This window comes from Chlamydotis macqueenii, chromosome 7 (genome assembly GCF_036417535.1).
Source record: "Chlamydotis macqueenii isolate bChlMac1 chromosome 7, bChlMac1.mat, whole genome shotgun sequence".
Lineage (NCBI taxonomy): Eukaryota > Metazoa > Chordata > Aves > Otidiformes > Otididae > Chlamydotis > Chlamydotis macqueenii.
Genome location: NC_141562.1, coordinates 4,952,702 through 4,971,023, shown reverse-complemented (window position 1 = coordinate 4,971,023; position 18,322 = coordinate 4,952,702). Strand labels below are relative to the sequence as shown.

At 41.0% G+C, this 18,322-nt stretch overlaps 1 protein-coding gene across 1 annotated transcript in view; it reads left to right on the top strand.

Moving 5' to 3' along the window:
* Nucleotides 1–18,322, top strand: part of ZCCHC24 (zinc finger CCHC-type containing 24) — a 110,538-nt gene that overhangs the window by 83,649 nt on the left and 8,567 nt on the right. Inside the window, exon 3 of the mRNA XM_086752054.1 lies at nucleotides 15,701–15,865. Coding sequence (XP_086608180.1) covers nucleotides 15,701–15,865 — 165 coding nt within the window. The remainder of the gene's footprint in view (nucleotides 1–15,700; nucleotides 15,866–18,322) is intronic.

Genomic DNA, 18,322 nt, shown 5'->3' with positions numbered 1-18,322 from the left:
TTTTAATCCACTCTTTTTATTGACTTCACTACAGATTATATTTATAGTCCTTAAATTCCCCGTCCATGCACTCTGAAGAGTTCACCTTACTTGTTCTTCATATATTTCTAAGCAGAAAAAGAAAACATCTACCTCACTGTTTTGTAACCAGTGGGGAAGACAGGACAGGCAAGGGAAGGGATCTTCAAGTGCTTCTTTGCCTGATGCTGAGGATGTGACTTCAGTTTGTGCTGTTTAAACCCAAGTCGTAAGTGATGGCTTAGGAATAATGCACTTAACTGTGGATATTTTAGAGAAGTGAAGACACTCTGGATTCCCCTTCTACTGCATATACAAGATAACAAGATGAAGAAGGAGGCCTTTCCTGTTGATATCCCTATTTCATGTGTAGAACTGTGTCTTTAAAAAAAGCAGGTGATGGGCAGTCTCTGAAATGATTTCTTGCACACATTTCCCTGAACTCATCCTGGCAATGCAGATTGTGCTGCCCACAGGCCAGTCTGACAGCTATAGCATCTTGTTGCACAACCAAAGCCTTCCCCACAACCATCAAAAGAGATTAACAGTGGCAAACTTGACACATATTTCTTCCTTTTATCTTCAAGAAGGAACTGGAATGGCTTAGAACACATTTCCTCCTCCCAAGCTGGCTCGGCTATGCCAGCCTTTAGGAAGGGGTCACCTGAGGCACCATCCCCCTGTTTTCTCTGTCCATTTCCACCAGCTCTCAGGGTTTGTATGGAGTATTTAACTGCAGCTTCACTGATGATCCATCTAGCAATAATGCTATATCAAACTTAACTGTAACATTCAACATTTTAAGGAAAATTCCCTACCTTTGCTGAGTGAATTCTATACCTCATGCTAAACGTACATAACACTCTCTTCGTTTGTTTCCATTTATGCATGGAAGTTAAATGCCTAATGAATACATTTTAATCTTTCTATATCCTTTTCTTCTTACTGCTGTTATTAATCATACATTTAGAGTAATTATATAATATGATAAAATTGTTTCAGCTTCTCAAAGCTGATTCAAATCCCATTGCCATTAACACAGCCTTGCATTTGATAGCTGTCTTTCGAGTTTCTCTTCCTGAAGACCATACTGCACTAGTTTTAGACGAAAGATTTATTTCTGTGAAGAGTTAGCAAAATGCAAAGCACAGACCGGTACTGCTCTCCACCCTAAAGGTAGCTGTATTTCCATACCAGCAGATATACTCTGTTTCATTTGGTGAGTGCTCTGGAATGGGAACGAGTGAAAAACAGCCCAGGGTATGTTATTAATAGCCCACAAAATTCATTTAACTTTTCATTAAAACACAGCAACCTCTGCAGCGAGAGATGATAATGCTTTAACCCAGCCTCATTAGACTACAATTTAAAATTGTAAGATAAGATTGTCTGAAATTATTAAGCCTTCCCAAGTCTCCATTGCAGCAGTCTTCATAACACAAATACCCCAGGGTTAACCACCTCTGTGCATTGCTCCAAGAGATTTCTAAGTGAGCTCAAGTGCTTGTGCTCAGCTAGTAGGTAATGTGATATTTAGAAAACCACTGGATCTGTTTTCAATCAAGTGGAATATTCTTGGTTATGCAGTGCTATTCTGAGCCATCTACTTGAATTCAACAGCAAGGGCAAGAGGAGCCAACGCTGTTTGTGAGGAGGAGTTTGCTGACTCATTAAGCAAACTATCAAAAGGACTCAATCTCTTCCATAGGTGGTTGTTGACATATTTGTCACCAGTGGAAATGTCTACAGTCCCTCAGCATCCTGCAGGGCTTACTAGAATGTTCAAGGAAAAGCAGGCTCCCCCTGCTTCATCTTGCCACCTCTCACTGGTATCTTTGATAGAGCTCAAGCTCTCCCTTGCTGCTGGCAAAGGCCTTGTACTACTAAGTGTTAGACAGGAGATACAAGTCTCCGATATCAGAATAACTGCATCTGTGTATAAAGTAAGTGTGAAGATACACCAATTTCCTACAGGTTTAATTTTGTCAAGCAAGAGTGAACCCAGATGAGCAGTAGAGCTCTACAATTATTAAAGATGGGGCTGACCCAGAAGAAAGACTATTTGTTGCTAGTCAGCTGTCCTAAAAAATAAACCTGAATTTGCCCTGCAACCCCAGCGAATGACATGGTCAACACAAGGTAGCCCTCTGTCTCTGGTCTGCTCAGACCTGGAGACAAATAGCAGCTCTGGTGGGGTTCAGACTTTGACAGAAGAGCGTTTTCTGTCCCCTCAGAGGGCTTTTCCTGAGGCCCTCCGCCTGTCTCCTGCTCAATGAATGCTCTCTTTGTTCCCACCAAGTTGACAAATGCCAGTGTTACAGAATAAGGATGACATTTCTGCTGTGGTATTAGGGCTGAGAAAGGGGATTATTCTGGCCAGCGCCAGCCGGGAGGCAACGCACAAGGGAGGCTGCGCGATGCCGTTGTTTGTGCTGCAACAAGGAGGCCCTTGAAGGCCGTGGCCAAGACCAAACACAAGACCTGTGTGTGGGGAGACGTGCACGCGCACTCGAGGCAGCGTCCCCGGCCAAGTCCCTGGCCCCATGGCACACCTGTGTCAGCTTCCTCCTGAGCCCTCTTCATTATGCCCAAGCGCACAAAGAAACAGCTGCACCGGGGCCAGTGATGAGGAGCTCGCTGCACTGGCTCGGTGAGGGAGATCGGAAACGGGGACCAGCCACCTCTTTTGTTGCCTTTTAAAAATCAAGGGTTTGTGTTGAGCGTGCAGAGGATAATGAGCCTCTCACCAGGAACACACTGCACTGCACATCCCCCTGAAATGCAGAGCGGATAGTTAACTTGACCTTGTAAAGACTGAAAATAAATAAATAAATAAATAAAGAGGCTAGAAGACATTTGCTGCTGTGCCAACTTCTATGCAGGAGTCTGAATCTGTGGCTTACCAGCACAGAACAGCCTTGACAGTACTTGATTTGGGAAGATAACACCCTTTGACTAAGGAGGCCTTATAGTAAGTCAGGTAGGATACACTTAGTTGTGTTCATCTTCTACTTTATCATTCCATATTAGTTTTTTCTTTTTTTTTTTTCTTAAACCAATAACACTGCTGAAATACTCCCATGCAACAGAGGAGTGTACCTTAATACGAAAAAGAAAATCAAGGACTCCTGAGAAGGTTCTCTTAATGGTTTGAAATTTTTTCTTCCTGTCAGAGATCAAGGCAAATTCACTTCTGCGTCTCTGCAAGCAGAGTGGGCATGAATCTATGTTTAGAGTAGCATCTCTCAATGGAAAAAAAGTATCAGGGTGAAACAGGAAAGGAGAAACAGTAGCAAAAGGGATAAAGAACTGCAGGCCTCCCTTCCCCAAGTCTTCATCTCACCTCTCCAGTCATCTTCTGCAGCAAACACTGTGGCAAGCATTTTATACTAGATGCTTCTTGCACAATACCCTTTTGAAAATGAATAGTTTCTTTGCCTTGAGCAAACAAGAGAGACAGCATCTAATAAAGACATTTTGTAGTGGCCTGTTCACTGTCTGACAGGAGGATTGCCTTAGATTTTAGAAAAGTTGAAGATGGCCTTGGTCACAAACATGTTCCCAGGAAAAGTACTGAACACAGAACAAAGCCTTGTCATGCCTTCTGTGCCCTACAGCCCCTTGGTGGATCCTCTGCTCTCATGAGATTTCTATTAGAACATCCTTTCTATTGTTTGATAATGAGCTTTTCACTTTACTTGCCTATGGGTATTAAAACTGTCTGCTAGAACAAAAGTGGAATCAGACATCCCAGAAAGGGTGATGTGGATAATCTTTAAAATAGGAGTAGCACCTCAGGGGAGAAAAAAAAAAGTTCTTGAATGTGTGCAGTAACTGAACACCACAGCTGTCCTTCACACGTGCTTTCTGGTGCAGCATGTTCTTCACTAGAAAGAGATCCCTGACTTGGTGGGGGGTTTTGGTGGTGGTTTGGGTTTTTAAATTGAAAAAAAAAAAATCTCCCTTTGAGGAATAAGATTATTTATTCTATAAGGCCCTTTCATCTCCCAGTCCATCTTCTGATGTTGTTTAGGGTCAGTATATGTCAAAGAATACGGAGCTACCAATTGGCCTCATACTACTCCCCCATTTTGGGTCAGCAGCTGGCAACAGATCTGGGATACTGCCAACATCCTGTGCTCAGAGCAGTCCAGTGGGAGACTCCTATGGTGACAGCCACTTCTCTGTACACAGGCAGGAAAGCGGTGACTTTCAGGAAGGGAGATTTTAGGTATCCACGATAAGCAAATGCTGTGTATGAATGACAATAAAATGCTCAAATATAGGAAATACTGTCTGAGGCCACTGTATAAACACATTGTGAAGGTTGCAAACAGTTGAATAGTTTTGCTTTTTAAAGAAGGAATAGGCAAAGTAGTAATGAAAAATAAAAAACTGGCCTAGAAACGTCATCTGCTTGCATTAAAGGAAATGGTGATTACAACTCACTTGTTTATACAGTTACCATTTTGTTTCACTTTCTGACTGTATTCTAGTCAAAACAGAGTTTCCATTCAAAATTTTTAACAGCCATGGTTATCTTAATCTTTAAGTTCCTGCTACACAGCTGTAGAGAACAAGCCTGAAGAATAGATGTCCAAAAGACTTAATTTCTTACAGTAAAGCCAGGCAGCCTGATGAGTTAGATAAGAGTTTCCCATTTCAACACATAAGAGATTTTATTTCTCTCAAAAGCCACAATTAGAGACCAAGATATACAACATCCATGGCTTGATTCAACCCATGACCTTTTTGTTTCCTAAGAAGTTTCAGATAACAATCCCCTCCTCGTTTTTTTTTTTTTTTTGCAACAAATTAGAAGAACAAAATAATTAGTACTGAAGAGATAAAGACTTAACTAACTTTTTTTTTTGGCAGAATTTGAATCCCTGAAAAGGCTGTACATTTTATTCTGCATCTATTCTGTGCATCAGTCATCTCCTAGATGCCACTTTTCTCCCTTCAGTCTAGCCAGAACTCTGATGTAAGAAGTCCTCTTCACCCAACGCTTTGACTATATTGTGCTCTTATCCTTCAGGTACCTATTAGCATTCTCACTCTGTACATATTGATTGCAAGTCTATCCTTCCTCACCTTCAAGAGACTACATACTTCTGCATGTAATCAAGAAAGATATTATGAGGGTTTGCCTCAGTTCCTTTTTTTAAGCTTCAGTAAAATGATCAAAGTTCTTGTGACACAAAACACGAACCATGAACGTCACAGAATGGCTAACAAAGTTTGGCAGTTGCTGATGCTGTTTTGGTAGCATGAGACAAGTGATTCTTTAGATTATTCAAGCTAGCTTTGCACATAGTGGAAAAAAACAGCAAAGGAACACAGTGGAAAAGGCAAATACAACTGCAGGAACAGGATGGACTGGGAAGGGTGGAAGAGAGTAGAGCTGCAGATTTGTACTGTATTATCACAAATCTCACATCAAAATATGGTTGTCTTTGGGTCATCTAAAGTATAGGTGTATATGCCTATAAGTTTTCACTGCAAGCCAGTGGTTATGTTTAAAACAGTGATACTTTTCTGATACACTTCAATTAATATGTTTAAAGCCTAATCTTTCATAGTAAAGACTGAACCTACAGTAGAAGAAAACACTAGCAAGGGGCTCCTCCCAGACACCTGCACAGGCACAGGGATCCAAAGCAAGTGAGGAGCTCTCAAGTGATGTCAGGCACATGAGCTAAATCAGCTAGCTGGGATTTCAGGGCTTGTGAGGTGAACAGACTAATGCATGGCTGCTGTGGGAAGAAAGGGTGGGTTTCTAAGACTTCCTGTATGCATCACGCTCATGTGTAATCTGTCAGAATTCTTTCTAGAGGAAAGAATACTGTGACCAGAAAAAAGGGTATTTTTCACATTATTAAACATAATAAACAGTTATGCAGTTTAGGTACCAGCAACTGAAGTTATGTTTCATTTTTGGGCTATGCCTAGCATGTCTTTTTCCAGGCTCAGAAAGAATGCTGTAATTTAAAGCAGGCTGACTCAATCAATGTTTTTTGCATATCATCTTGGAGACAACGTAGCGGAGAAGGTGGAGGGAAGGAGGCTGAGGTGGAGAAAGGAAGGGTGGTTGCTCATCTGGTCTTTATTTCCTTTCCCTGCTTCTTAATAGTTCAAGCAAAGGGTCCATTCCAGCTAGAAGCAATGACACTCTTGCTGTGGTATTTCACTTTGGGGGAGGACAGGCCACAGCTCATGTCCCAGGAGCCTCCACCACTACGCTGCTTTGGGGTGGGGAGGTTAGAGGGGGTACAGGCAGTCCTTGCATTGTTTTTCTTACTGTGAAAAGATTTCTAAAGAGGGACTATGCTTTATCTTTTGCATGAACAATTTCCTAGCTAGAAATCCTTGTAACAACTGTATATGTACTTGCCTTACCTTCTGCCATGTGGTTTTTGTTTACTTTTTTAAATGATGTATCAGTGGAGAGGTCACAAGCAGTTAGTGGAAAATGACATTTCTGACTACTTTAGCCAACGAGGTTGTAGGGAAAACATAAAATGTATGAAAAAACACATCTGTTAAGCAGAGCCTTTTAAAAAATTGGCTCAGGAGGCGAGGTCAGGTTCACCCGTGACAGGCCTATAGCAGTCCTTGTTCAGAGACTTGTGTAACTCAAGATTGATGCATAGTGCTTACTTTTGAAGTAACAAACATTACAGTCCCAGAACGTGAAGTACACTAGTACTGCCCGTACTCCAGATGAAGAATTGAAGCACAGCGATCAAGTAACTTGTCCACAAACCCACAGGGAGAGGTTGTAGTCAAACCAGAAATGAAGCCCAGGCTACAGAGGCCCAGCCCAGTGCCATAACCGCTAGATCACATTTTTCTCCTCATGACATGCACTCTCCTGTTGCATCTCTCTTACTGTAGTTATACCTATTTTTGTGTACTGCGCAGGATATGCTGTAAACCAGGTCTTGAATCCTTAAGGATTTAGTGGATAGTTGAAAGAGATCCTGTCCCTTTCAGAGCAGAAGGAAGGAAGAAGGCTGAGTTCTTCTAGAAACATCCTTTCCCCTGAAACTCAAACTGACCTTATCATCTTAACAATGTTTCCTTTGCTTTCCAAGAGTTGTTTTGAAGAGATAAAACCTTTACAAGAGCAAAAGCATTTCTGATTTAGCCTAAAAGAAATCCATCATTATGATTCATACACATATGAAGGGTACAAGAGCAGAATATGCCAGTTCAGAGGGTGCAACAAGCAACGTAAAGTCAAAATCAGAGCTAAAACTGCTAAAGTCACTTTTCATATTGCATTGTGCAATCACATTCAATTAAAATATTTTCTGCTTTGCCACCTCCTCCTCCTCCCTACTCTGTGTATTCTCAGCCTCCCAATGCAATACCTTCCTCTGCATACACCCTTGCCCAGCCTGCAGAGAGCAAAGCACTCATCCTTTGGCCATCAGAGCCCGGGACAGAGACTATTCATGAAACTGCACAGGAACTTGATCTGTTTCTTAAAAAAAATTTCTTTCTTGATTAAGGATGTTAAAATATCTGTTATATCAGGTTGACCTTGCTGTGAGCTACAAATTGTTAGGATAGAAGAAAAACAGATAATGCTTTGCAATGATGCAGTTTCATTTGGAAACTGGGCAAATAAATTAGTATTATTTTTAGATATATGAATGATGTCAAAGCTTTTAATTGAAATAGAACCATTATTTATTGTAATTGCCTTGTTAACATCATCTGAGTCCTACAAACCACTCTGCCTCAGAGGAAAAAGTACCTTAGCATAAAGCAGTGGTCCCTCCTGGCATCCCTAGAGATCAACAGACTTTATTTCTAAGGAAGATGCCAAAGCAGGAGATTCCCAAATTGAGGTGTCTTCTTAAGATCACTGTGATATTCAAGTCCCTCCCAAAGTACTTTCAGCAAGTGTATAGCCCAGCGGATACATGGCATGGAGGAAAACCACAACAGGTCCCAATTTATGAAAGGATAAAGGCACCAAAAGATGCGGATAGTCATACAAGCAGGATTTCACAAAGCCACTTGAGCAGAGGAAGCTCTCTCTCATCAGCACCTACAGTCCTCTTCATATTTAATACAAGCTCTTTCTCTACTCCCCGCTGTAAGTTCACACTAAAGTTATATCAAGCTGCACCCAGTATAAGATTAAGCTACAATAGTTCATGAAGAGTAAGTACTAAATGTTTTGCAGATTGCTATGTCTGCAATTAAAGTTCCTATGCAGCTTTCACAAACAGTTCAAATAGTAAAGACAACACTTTAATTCTGTGTGTAGTTCGATGTGAAAAATGTCTCAGATTCTCAGCTGAAGCATAAAACAAGAAGCAATGCAAGCTCTATGGTCATCAGATAAGTGGGAAAATTGCATGATCCAAGTTGTCTTTTGAAAATTTGCTTTGACCAAATAGTGGCACACCCAATCTAGTCTGGACAGAGTCTTGTCATGCAGTTTCTTTACCTGGATGCTTCATAAAGAGAGAAATACTGTCACAGGATCTATTGGAGATCAGCAGCTGCATCTCAATATCATAATTCAGTCCAAATCTTTTCTTCAGGTGGAGACTTTGCATAAGCACGTTTCAGAACAGCAACAAAACAAAAGGCAACATCCCACATTTTGAATGGGTCTTCAAAAGCACCTGTCACTCACTTAGATTTGGAATAAAAATGACTTCCAGTGACATCTGTCTGGTTTCCTCTGTTTTGCCTCTGTAAGGGTCCCATGACCTATGGAAAGGCAAGGGGGGTACCAGAGCTACACCACTGCTTTTAAAGGATAGAAGACCATCATCGTTGGACTTGTCAGATCATCACTAGAGCAGTGCCCCAGCTATGCCACATTAGTCCTAGGAGAAATCTGAAACTCAAATGAAGCCATCTGAGATGGACCAATTAAACTGGTCGAAAAATATCAGACTTGACCTCAGCTTGGAAAAGGTAACGCCTGATTATAGCAAGGGTGTGACCCTCACCACTCCAAAACTCTGATTCCAATGACGGAAAAAAATGCCGACATATTTAGTACGGTGTGCTACCAGAGGAGAAGGGGAAGGAGAGAGGAGGAGGGTATTGCCATTGTATGTTTTCAAGCAACGGATGAAGAGGGACAAAAGAGTCCACACATCAGGAAACTATTAAAATGAATACATTCCTAGTTTGTTCATAATTAATTCAGCATGGCCAATTTTGTATCAGAGAAGGGAAAAGAAAGATTTCAACCACTTCCTTTTACTTCAAGCTGTTTGGAAGAATATAATCTTGTAACACTGAAAAGAAGTGCCTCTCAGCATCCCAGCAGGCGAGTGTAATTTTAACTCTTCCACATGCTTCATTTGATATGCAAATCCCTATTTTCTGTATTATATATAATATTTAAATTATACAGCAAAAACCCAGGTTCACTTATGCACTCCCCATCCCCACTTTCTAGCCCCACCCTTTTTATTTCATATTGCATTAAATAATGCACTGGAAACAGTTTTCGCTGCACAGTTCCCTTAGAGAATTTTTTCAGTCTGTTTGCTTCATTGTGAGAGTTAAGATTTGGTTCACATTTTGATGGTTGTCTTCACAAGCATAAGGACCTGTTCTTTCCCTGTCCTTGAAATTTTAAATTCTGGGTTAGGCTGAGTTATGCAATACTTTCAAGAGAAGATTCATTAGGCAGCTACTTACATGCTCAAGTAATTCCATTGTTTTCTAAGTCCTTTGGGAACAAATGTTAAAGCTGTGATTGGCCGCAAGTTTAGATAGTCACTTTGGGAGCTCTTTCACAGTCATTCAGCAAGAAAGAGTAGCATGCACAGGTAAAACAGATCCTTGAAGTACAGTTAACCAAGATAATTATTTGCGGCCTTCCTTAATAGAAGCCTAAAGTTATTATACAATGCCACAAAACCACCAAAATGGTGGGGAACAGCAAAAGGACCTCTTCCCTCGACCCCCACACTCCCCTGCAAACAAAGGGCTGAGGTACCATCTGATTACCCAACCTGACCAAGATCTGACAGTAAATCTGTTACTCAATCCGATGTTGGAAGTCCAACACCGGTCCTGTCACCGCATTACCCTTCTGCCCAAATATTTTTTCTGTTACACTGCTTGCTTGTTAATACCTCCAAGTCTTTTTTTATTAAGATAGAGGCATATGAAAACAGCACACTATAATCAATACAGTTGTTTTCCCAGACTGTATAGTACTGAGCTTTTGTGTTTTCTATTTCTACACTAGCTGTGGAGTGATGACTAGGATTCACAAAGAAGGAAACTCACACTATCAATTTCCCAGACCATTCAGTGTTTAGTAATTGACACATCAGATAGTAACTAACATCTGGCAATTCTGCAAATATTATGCTTCAAACTGGCTTAGCACAGAAATGACTATTATATACCTTTGGCACAAGGATGGTTCTAATGATCAGCTCAACTAGGCATTTTGTAGCAGAAGAAAAAGCCTTTGTTCCAAAAAGCATAGCTAGGATTCTGAAAAATCTGCAAAACCAGATTTTTATTTAAATGTTAGAATATTTGCCAAGCCAGCTTCTTGTATTTCTAGACTTTGATCAACATGTCCATGACAACCATGCCTCTTGCTTTAATCATCATCAGAAACCATGTGCGTGTTCTTAGTAACAAATACTGCAAAATCTTACTCTTGGTTTACTGTTGTGGAAATGAGATCAAAATCACAGTTAACATACAGTATGTTTACAACACTGATTTTTCAAAGCAACCAAGAGATAAGTAGTCATATGACTTGACATTGAAATGACAAACAAAATGCTTTATCATCGTCATTTCATATTACTCAAAACCATGCATGTAGAGTAGTGCAAAATATGAGTCTCCTAGTTGTGCTGACTTACAATTGAGAGTGTCGGAGGGCTCATACCGCAAAATAAAACTTCAGCCCTCCCACTCCTGCAAACCACTTGGAAGCCAATCAAGTGCATCAAGCTGTTTGCTATTATTACTTTTCTGCATTATTTGATAAAGCAACCTTATAAGCAGACCCTTACAGAGTTCTTCTAGGAAGGGGACCCACCTACCACCATCATGCTGACTTCGTCTTCCCTCTGTGCTGTACGCCTTTCAGCTGTGTTACACAAACTTGGGAGAAGATGACGGAAAGAAGAGCATTAAATACATTGTTCCTCTGCATTTCACTTTGAGGGAACTTTCTGCCCATTGTTGTTTATAATGAATCCAGTTTTAAACAGGGCATGTGGAGGGGTTTGTTTTGGTTTTGCTGACTCTGCAAACTGATACTTTGAGAGAATTGTCTGGAGAAAGCACAGAGTCTTTTATTATGTCTCTCACTGCCAAGTGATTTGGCAGATTCCTCCATGAGATGCACAATCCAATAGGTTGTGAGAAAGCTTGTCTGGCCAGATACCAGCAGAAAAAAATTCAACTTAAACACTTTAAAAATCTTATTATGGCCAATTTGTGTTTTTGGCTGAAGAAAGGAAAAGGATGAAGAATAGAGGCAGCTGGGTGTCAGTGAAGGATGGAATATCAATGTCATTTTTGTTGCTGTGCCACACAAAAAATACTGGCTTTGTAGGTATGTTGGATCTAGCTAAGGCAAGCATATGCATCGGCTAGGTAAACCTGCAAAGATCATTTCATTTGCCTTAGCATTTCTCTGGAAGTCCAAGGTGACGTATCGCTGTCTCATGAATCAGAGGGCAAGGTCCTTTCGTTTGGCTAACTGGTGGTGGACAGAGGGCTCGGTGAGGGCTTTTACAGAATCCATGATGCTTCCCAAATTCCAAACCAGATGAAGTCCCCTTCAGCCTCAGCATTAACAACACCAGTCCAAGACTGGCTTCAATTTGTGCCTGAGGACCACGTGAGGGAAGGGGCTTCTGGGCTGCTACAGCTCTCACCCCAGGGGCACCTTGGGGAAGGAAGGCTCTCCCTTCTGCAAGCCCCCTGCTGATTTCCAAAGTCAAAGCAGCACAAAGAATCTTATGTAGGCCTAGATCTGAACGTTGATACATACTTCAAGTAATGGGTAGTTTCTGGTCCTTGAAAAATCTGTTTGGTTTTGATCAAAGGCCCACCTTATCCTGGCTGCATTAAGCAATCTTTGAAATATCTGAATGAAGGTACATACAGCTGTTGGAAAGCCATACAGTCACATAGCAGGAGAAATGCTGGGTGCTTTGGTTTTACAGCGTAAGCCTGTCAAATCAGCGTTTAAAGTATAAAATGGTCAACTCCCCGGACAAAAAGAATGCTGAAAATGTAAAAACCACATTCACATTACGGTTTGCAACCTAGTTTGAATATTATTTCAAACATCACAAGACGGAGGTTCCACCAAGCTTTTGCAGCCAACGGTAGAAATCGGGCCAAAGACTACCTGGGCCTACAGGCAATGGGACAACATACGTTAACATGGTAAGAACAAAATACTTTGTCATTATGAATAGGGGCATAGCTTTGCCAGGTTAACTTGGAAGGTAAATAAATCTCTATCTGCATACAAAATAAAAAAAAAAAATAAAAAAAGATGATGCTCAGCAAGGGAATTACAGGACCTAAACATCACCCAAGGTTTACTACTAAACACCATTCAAATCAAGCCAAGGTGGGGAGGGAATAGGAGTTCAACAGTTTAAATAAGGTAAATCCCACATTTTGTAAAATAACATTCTTTAGGTTAATACCAAGAGACAAAATGTGTCTTCTCACTCCTTTTTGGTACTTAGTTAAGAAAAACCTTTGGTGAAAACAGTTCTTGCCCTCCAGCTGGATGAGCACTGAGACACCTCTGTCGCAGAGCGACCGGGTGCTCGAGCACCCTGCCAGGCAGGGCCGGTTGCTTCTGTGCCAAGGACCAGGCTGTTTCTTGGAAATGTTTATGCAATTCAACTGTGCTGCTGCTGAAGCCAGACACACACACACACACAGGGGGGAAAAAAGAAAAAAAAAAAATAGAAAAGAGAAGCCTCGAACATCTCAGGCCATTAGTGTATCTCGCTCAGGTTTTGCCTTTCACCTAATACTGTCAAATGTCTGTTTTGTTTGGACCTGAAGGGTGGAGGGAGTTGGAGAGCTGCCTTCGCTGCTGTCAGTGCTTCCTAATGATGTTTCTCGCTAGAGAAAATGAGCTTGTTTGAGAATCCAAATTCCCTATGGGGCACAGTTTGGGAAACTGAAGATATCGGAAGGAAAATACGATCTGTTAGGGCAAAATATAAACACCCATAAATCAGAATAGTGAAACACCTACAGAGAATGTTGTAGCTTTGCCAGCAAACTAATTAAAGTCACTGACTGAGGAGGGAGCTGTGACAGCTGAAAAGTTAAAATAAAAATAAATCAGAAGTTTAGTCCAGCAATTATAACAGGAAATTACCGCCAGAGTCAAGGCTCTTATGTTCTTTTCCTGGTTCTACTTCTGATTTACTGAGCAAGTTGGAGAAGCTGAATTTTAAAAGCAGCTTCTAATTTGGAATTTGGAAAGCCTCCATTTCTGATGCCCAGCTGTACACACAGAGGACTTCACCAGCTAGCATCTTTAGTGCCCTCCTGTGCATTTGTGAGGGCAGATCATTTCAGGGCACTGGCATCTCCGAAGCTATAGGTTTCTCCAGGTCAGGTAGCCAGCTATCTCTGAACATTTCCCCCATCTGTGAACTGTGGCTAGTGCAACACATTGCTGTGGGAATCTGATGTTTAAAGGCTCTTTATGGTTGGCATAACAGATTGCAATGGGAGCGTTATGTTGAAATACTGTTACTAAACATTTACAAGACTTCTCAGATACGCTCTGTCTCCAAAGTCAGCGTTCTTTCAGAAATAATGCATTCCGTGACCTGCACGTTTTCTGAAAGGACCGCTTCTTAGTAGGGGCAGTGAAGCTCCATTTCCAGGTCTGAGTGCAGGAGGAGTTTAGAGTGCCACTGAAACTGAGAATCAGAAAAAAAAACCCTTCTCTTTGGTTCAATAACATAGCCTCAATTGAAACTACAAATAAAGCAATCTGTGATGCCTCAGGAGGAGGGAGAGCATCTCTCAATCATGGGAGCTCTCTGTACACAGGGTTCCTATTCAATTCCATGAGAATTTCTAAATGAAGAGAGCATGTGGCTCCTTTTTGCACTGACTTGAGTTGTGCTACAAATTCTTCAGAGGCAGAGCCAAATTAAGGGTCCAGAATAAGAATATCTCCGTAAATTGTTATGTTTCTGCCCTACATTCAGCTACTCTCTCCTATCCTTATCAAGGGACACCATGGATCAGAAGATTACCCTCTGGGTGCCTGCCAGCACTCATTTAGTCATGCAAGTCCAAATATTTCTCATTATACCAATGAACTTTTTTTTTTCTTCTGTGCAATACTTCTGTAAATATGTGAGTCCTAGTGTCAGCTTCATCTTTGCTCTGAACCAGAATATTTACAGTGACTTGTCAGATTAAGAGTCATGAAGGAAATTACTACAAATGTTTGCCTATTTGTAGCAGAGGTTGCTACTGCATCTGATCTTTCAAGACAAATATTACTATGCTGAGGAATAAGCATGAAAAATAGAGAATGATACTTACTGACACAGAGGGGGGGCGGGGGCGGGGAAGAAAGGCCAGAGTAAGTTTGGGGTCCTCCTGCTCCTCTTCCGCCTGCCAGCATGCAGGGTGGAGCGCACTCTGTGTTCCTTTCCTGCTTGCTCCCACGTGCAACCCTGGAGGTAACAGCATGCACCATCTCCATCAGCCATGGGAGCCTGAGTCTCAGAGCTCCTGCCAAGCTCAGGTCTTCTGCCAACCACCTGCTTTTTCAACCCATGTTTTCACATAGAAGGCAATTTGGACCTACACAGTGAGAAATCATACAAGCTCCCAAAACAAAAACAAACACTTTCCCAGCATGATGGGTCATCTAACTTTTGTAAACTTCATCTGGAACCTTAAAAAAAAAAAGCTGCAGAGGCGTGACATATAAACAAATGACAAAGAGTCCTTTCATAGGTGATCATGCCATTCTGCCACTATACAAGCAAAGTATCTCCCTCTAGGCAACAATAAACAAAATAGAGTGAATACACGGGCAGTATTTCAACATCTGCTAGACACTCTGGGAAAATGGCTTCATCCTTTACAGCTGTCTTCAGGACAGCTGCATGCAAGACTCTGATCTTCACCTTAACACTTTAGCATATTATGTACCTTACTATACTTCTGTTAAGTACAATTTAGAGGCTGCGTGAAGCTGAATTATAAGAAGTTTTCTTAATGATAGGTTCTCGCAGGGAACAGACAAGGATCTAGTTAACAAATACAGTTCTTGACTAGTGAGCTACTTCTCCAGATGCTATATATAATACTAACAGTATGTGCTCAATAGACACGATCTTATCATAATGAAATGGATATTAAAACTATTCATTGCAAAAAGAACACGGGCATATTTCTAAATACTGTATTTAGTGTCACAAGTGTTACAAGTAGTCTTGAACTTTTGAATACTTCTTACACAAGTACCTCTCAGAACTGTTAAACTCTAGCTTCAACATACGAACTCTTCATTAAGGGGATATGACCTTCGTGTCTGCCTCCGGTATCTTTTGCCCAAAGTTTCTTCACCAAAAAAAAAAAAAACTTTACTTTTCTACTACTCCTCCTTTTTGGTCATTCATTGCTACTTCCCTTTGTTTTGTAGGCTCGTCCAAAAGGAGAAGGCCTGACTCCATACCAGGGCAAGAAACGCTGCTTCGGTGAATATAAGTGCCCCAAATGCAAGAGAAAATGGATGAGTGGAAACTCCTGGGCTAACATGGGCCAAGAATGTATCAAGTGCCACATTAATGTTTATCCTCACAAACAGGTAAGAGAAGTGCAGGCCTGCTGGCATATAGGCTTGGAACTAGGAATGCTCTTGACTGTGTAAAGCATGGGTAAGACTTAAACAGGACTTGACATGGACTACAGCATGCCACAAAAAATTGTTCCCTCGATGAGCTGCTGTACTTAATCCTTGAAATCTGGACTGGTGTCATCAGAGTTGCAGAACTCATGTCCTGTCTGTCAGTAAAAATGCCTCCAAACCAAAATCTTTACCTGCCTTTATTATAAAAACAGACTGTAGGGGTTTATAATCTGGGATGGAGTAAAACAAATTCAGCAGTAGCAATGGGCCTTCTAGTTCCCTTGAGGTAATTTCACCCATTTCCAGCTCATCATGGGAAAACTGACTGTCAGTTCCTGCTTGTATCCCACCAGAACTGCTCACAAGCAGCCAGCTAGTCCAGTGGTCTTTAGTGGGAGACAGACAGACCAACTGCATGAGTTCATACTCCTTTTTTCCCCTGACAAACCAGGCTACAGACTGGCTGTCAAAGCTGACTTTTCATGCAGATCGCTTTTGACAACCCCATGAAAAATAAATTTGTCCATCATGGAAAAAATTGAGGGGTATTTCACAATATTGCAGGATATTGTTGTGGATGGAAAAGGGGAAAATTATCCTAAATGAGTTTGGGAGGCGTGATTTGCCTCAGGTATAACTCATCCTAGCTGAATCTTAGTAATAAATAGAGCTCTGCATGGATCAAGTTACCTGCTGCTCACTCAGAGAGACTGCTCAAACCATAGACAGATCATTTGGATGTACTTGCAATAGGTGCAAAGGAAATTCTATCAGGAGCCTTAGGTGTCTCATTAGTTACCTAAATGCTTGCAAAATTCCTGTAAAAAGCTCTTTCCATGGGTTCATAATGAACACTTCATACTATTTCATGAAATTTTGGAGGGGAGGAAAAAAAGTTCTAAAGGAGGGTATTGTGATTTAATTATGATGAAAAAACAGAGGAATACTGAAATTCATTGCAACAAGCAGGAAAAGGAGATACAAGTAAGTTTATTAAGCTTTATCCCACCCAGGAATATCAAATCAACTGTATTTCCTCCTCTTGTACACATATTAATCTAATTCTAAGGGCACAATTTGTCTCAGTCTCTGTAGCAATATTGCATTCCAAAACACAGCCAAAATATAGATTTAGAATTGCTAGTACCTTGAAGCAATGTGAATTACAGTTAAAATGTAGTATTTGAAGCCTGCCACACTTATGGCAGAAGCCTTGGTTTAAACTTCATATACCTCACTACAAGATGATCATCCTTTCTTTCTATCATGGGAGTTTTTCTACTTTACAATTAATTTATACAATTCTCTGGCTGAGCCAGTGAATATCTGTTTCTGTTGGCCAGTTGAGATTATGTGATCCATTCCCCTTTCTCTGGGCTAATGCCACTCTGATTCCAAACCTGAAAACAAGTGGTCATCTTCAGAAACTGCAGTCTAATTTCCCTGACAAAACTGTGACTGGAAACTATATTGCAAGTGAGAAAAGTTAAAGATTTTTTTTTTTTTTGTGAAAGCATATATATGGAAGGCAAGCTAAGTAGTTCTTTCACTAACTTACATGAGACAGTCTCAAAATTTCCAAGGTCTCTGGTTCCTTGCTTCTGTTTAGATAGCTTGTGTAGACAATTGCACCAAAATCCAGACTGAACAATTAAGTCATTTATCACATGCATGGAAGTCTTGAGGGTGAGAGAAATTACAAGACCACTGATTTACAACACAAGTTTGTAAATATTTACCTTGTTGTTCTAAATTCCTTCCATCATTTATGCTACTGCTATGGTGTTTTCCAGGGAATAACCACCACAGCACATGCAGTGCAGGTTTCCACAGCTGACCCCCATCACTCTTTCCATGTCATTTCCTAAAGACACCGTAACTCTAAGACCTTCGCTCTTCTTACCTATCCATGTGTGCGTATTCCACCAGTAGGTATTGCAGCTATTTGAGATCTTCAAGGTAAGAGTGCATTTCAGCTAGGCTTCCAGATATAAACAGCTTGCAGCCAGTCACTAGTGCTCTTTACCAAAATTTGGACTCACAGCTTCGAGTTGAAAGATTTTACATCCTGTTATCTCTGCCTACACTTCTGTTTCTCAGTGTACTATCATCATTCTTTCAATTCTTCTCCATTCTTTCAGAGGTGCCCTGTGCTGCTTCTGATTAAACATAGCAGCAGTGCCAGACAGCAAAGAAAACAGCATCACTTCATGCACAGAGCCAGCAGCAAAGGAGAGCTAACTTAGGCTGCATGAGGTCAGCGCTGCTTCTTGACAGAATCTAGTGTTTGCTAATCCATCCATGTTTTTTGTCCAACCATCCAGCTCCACACTAGATTCTCTCTAAACATGTACCAACATTTATTTGTATGGTGTTATTCTGTACCATTTTGGAAAATATGCTTTACCCAGTCAC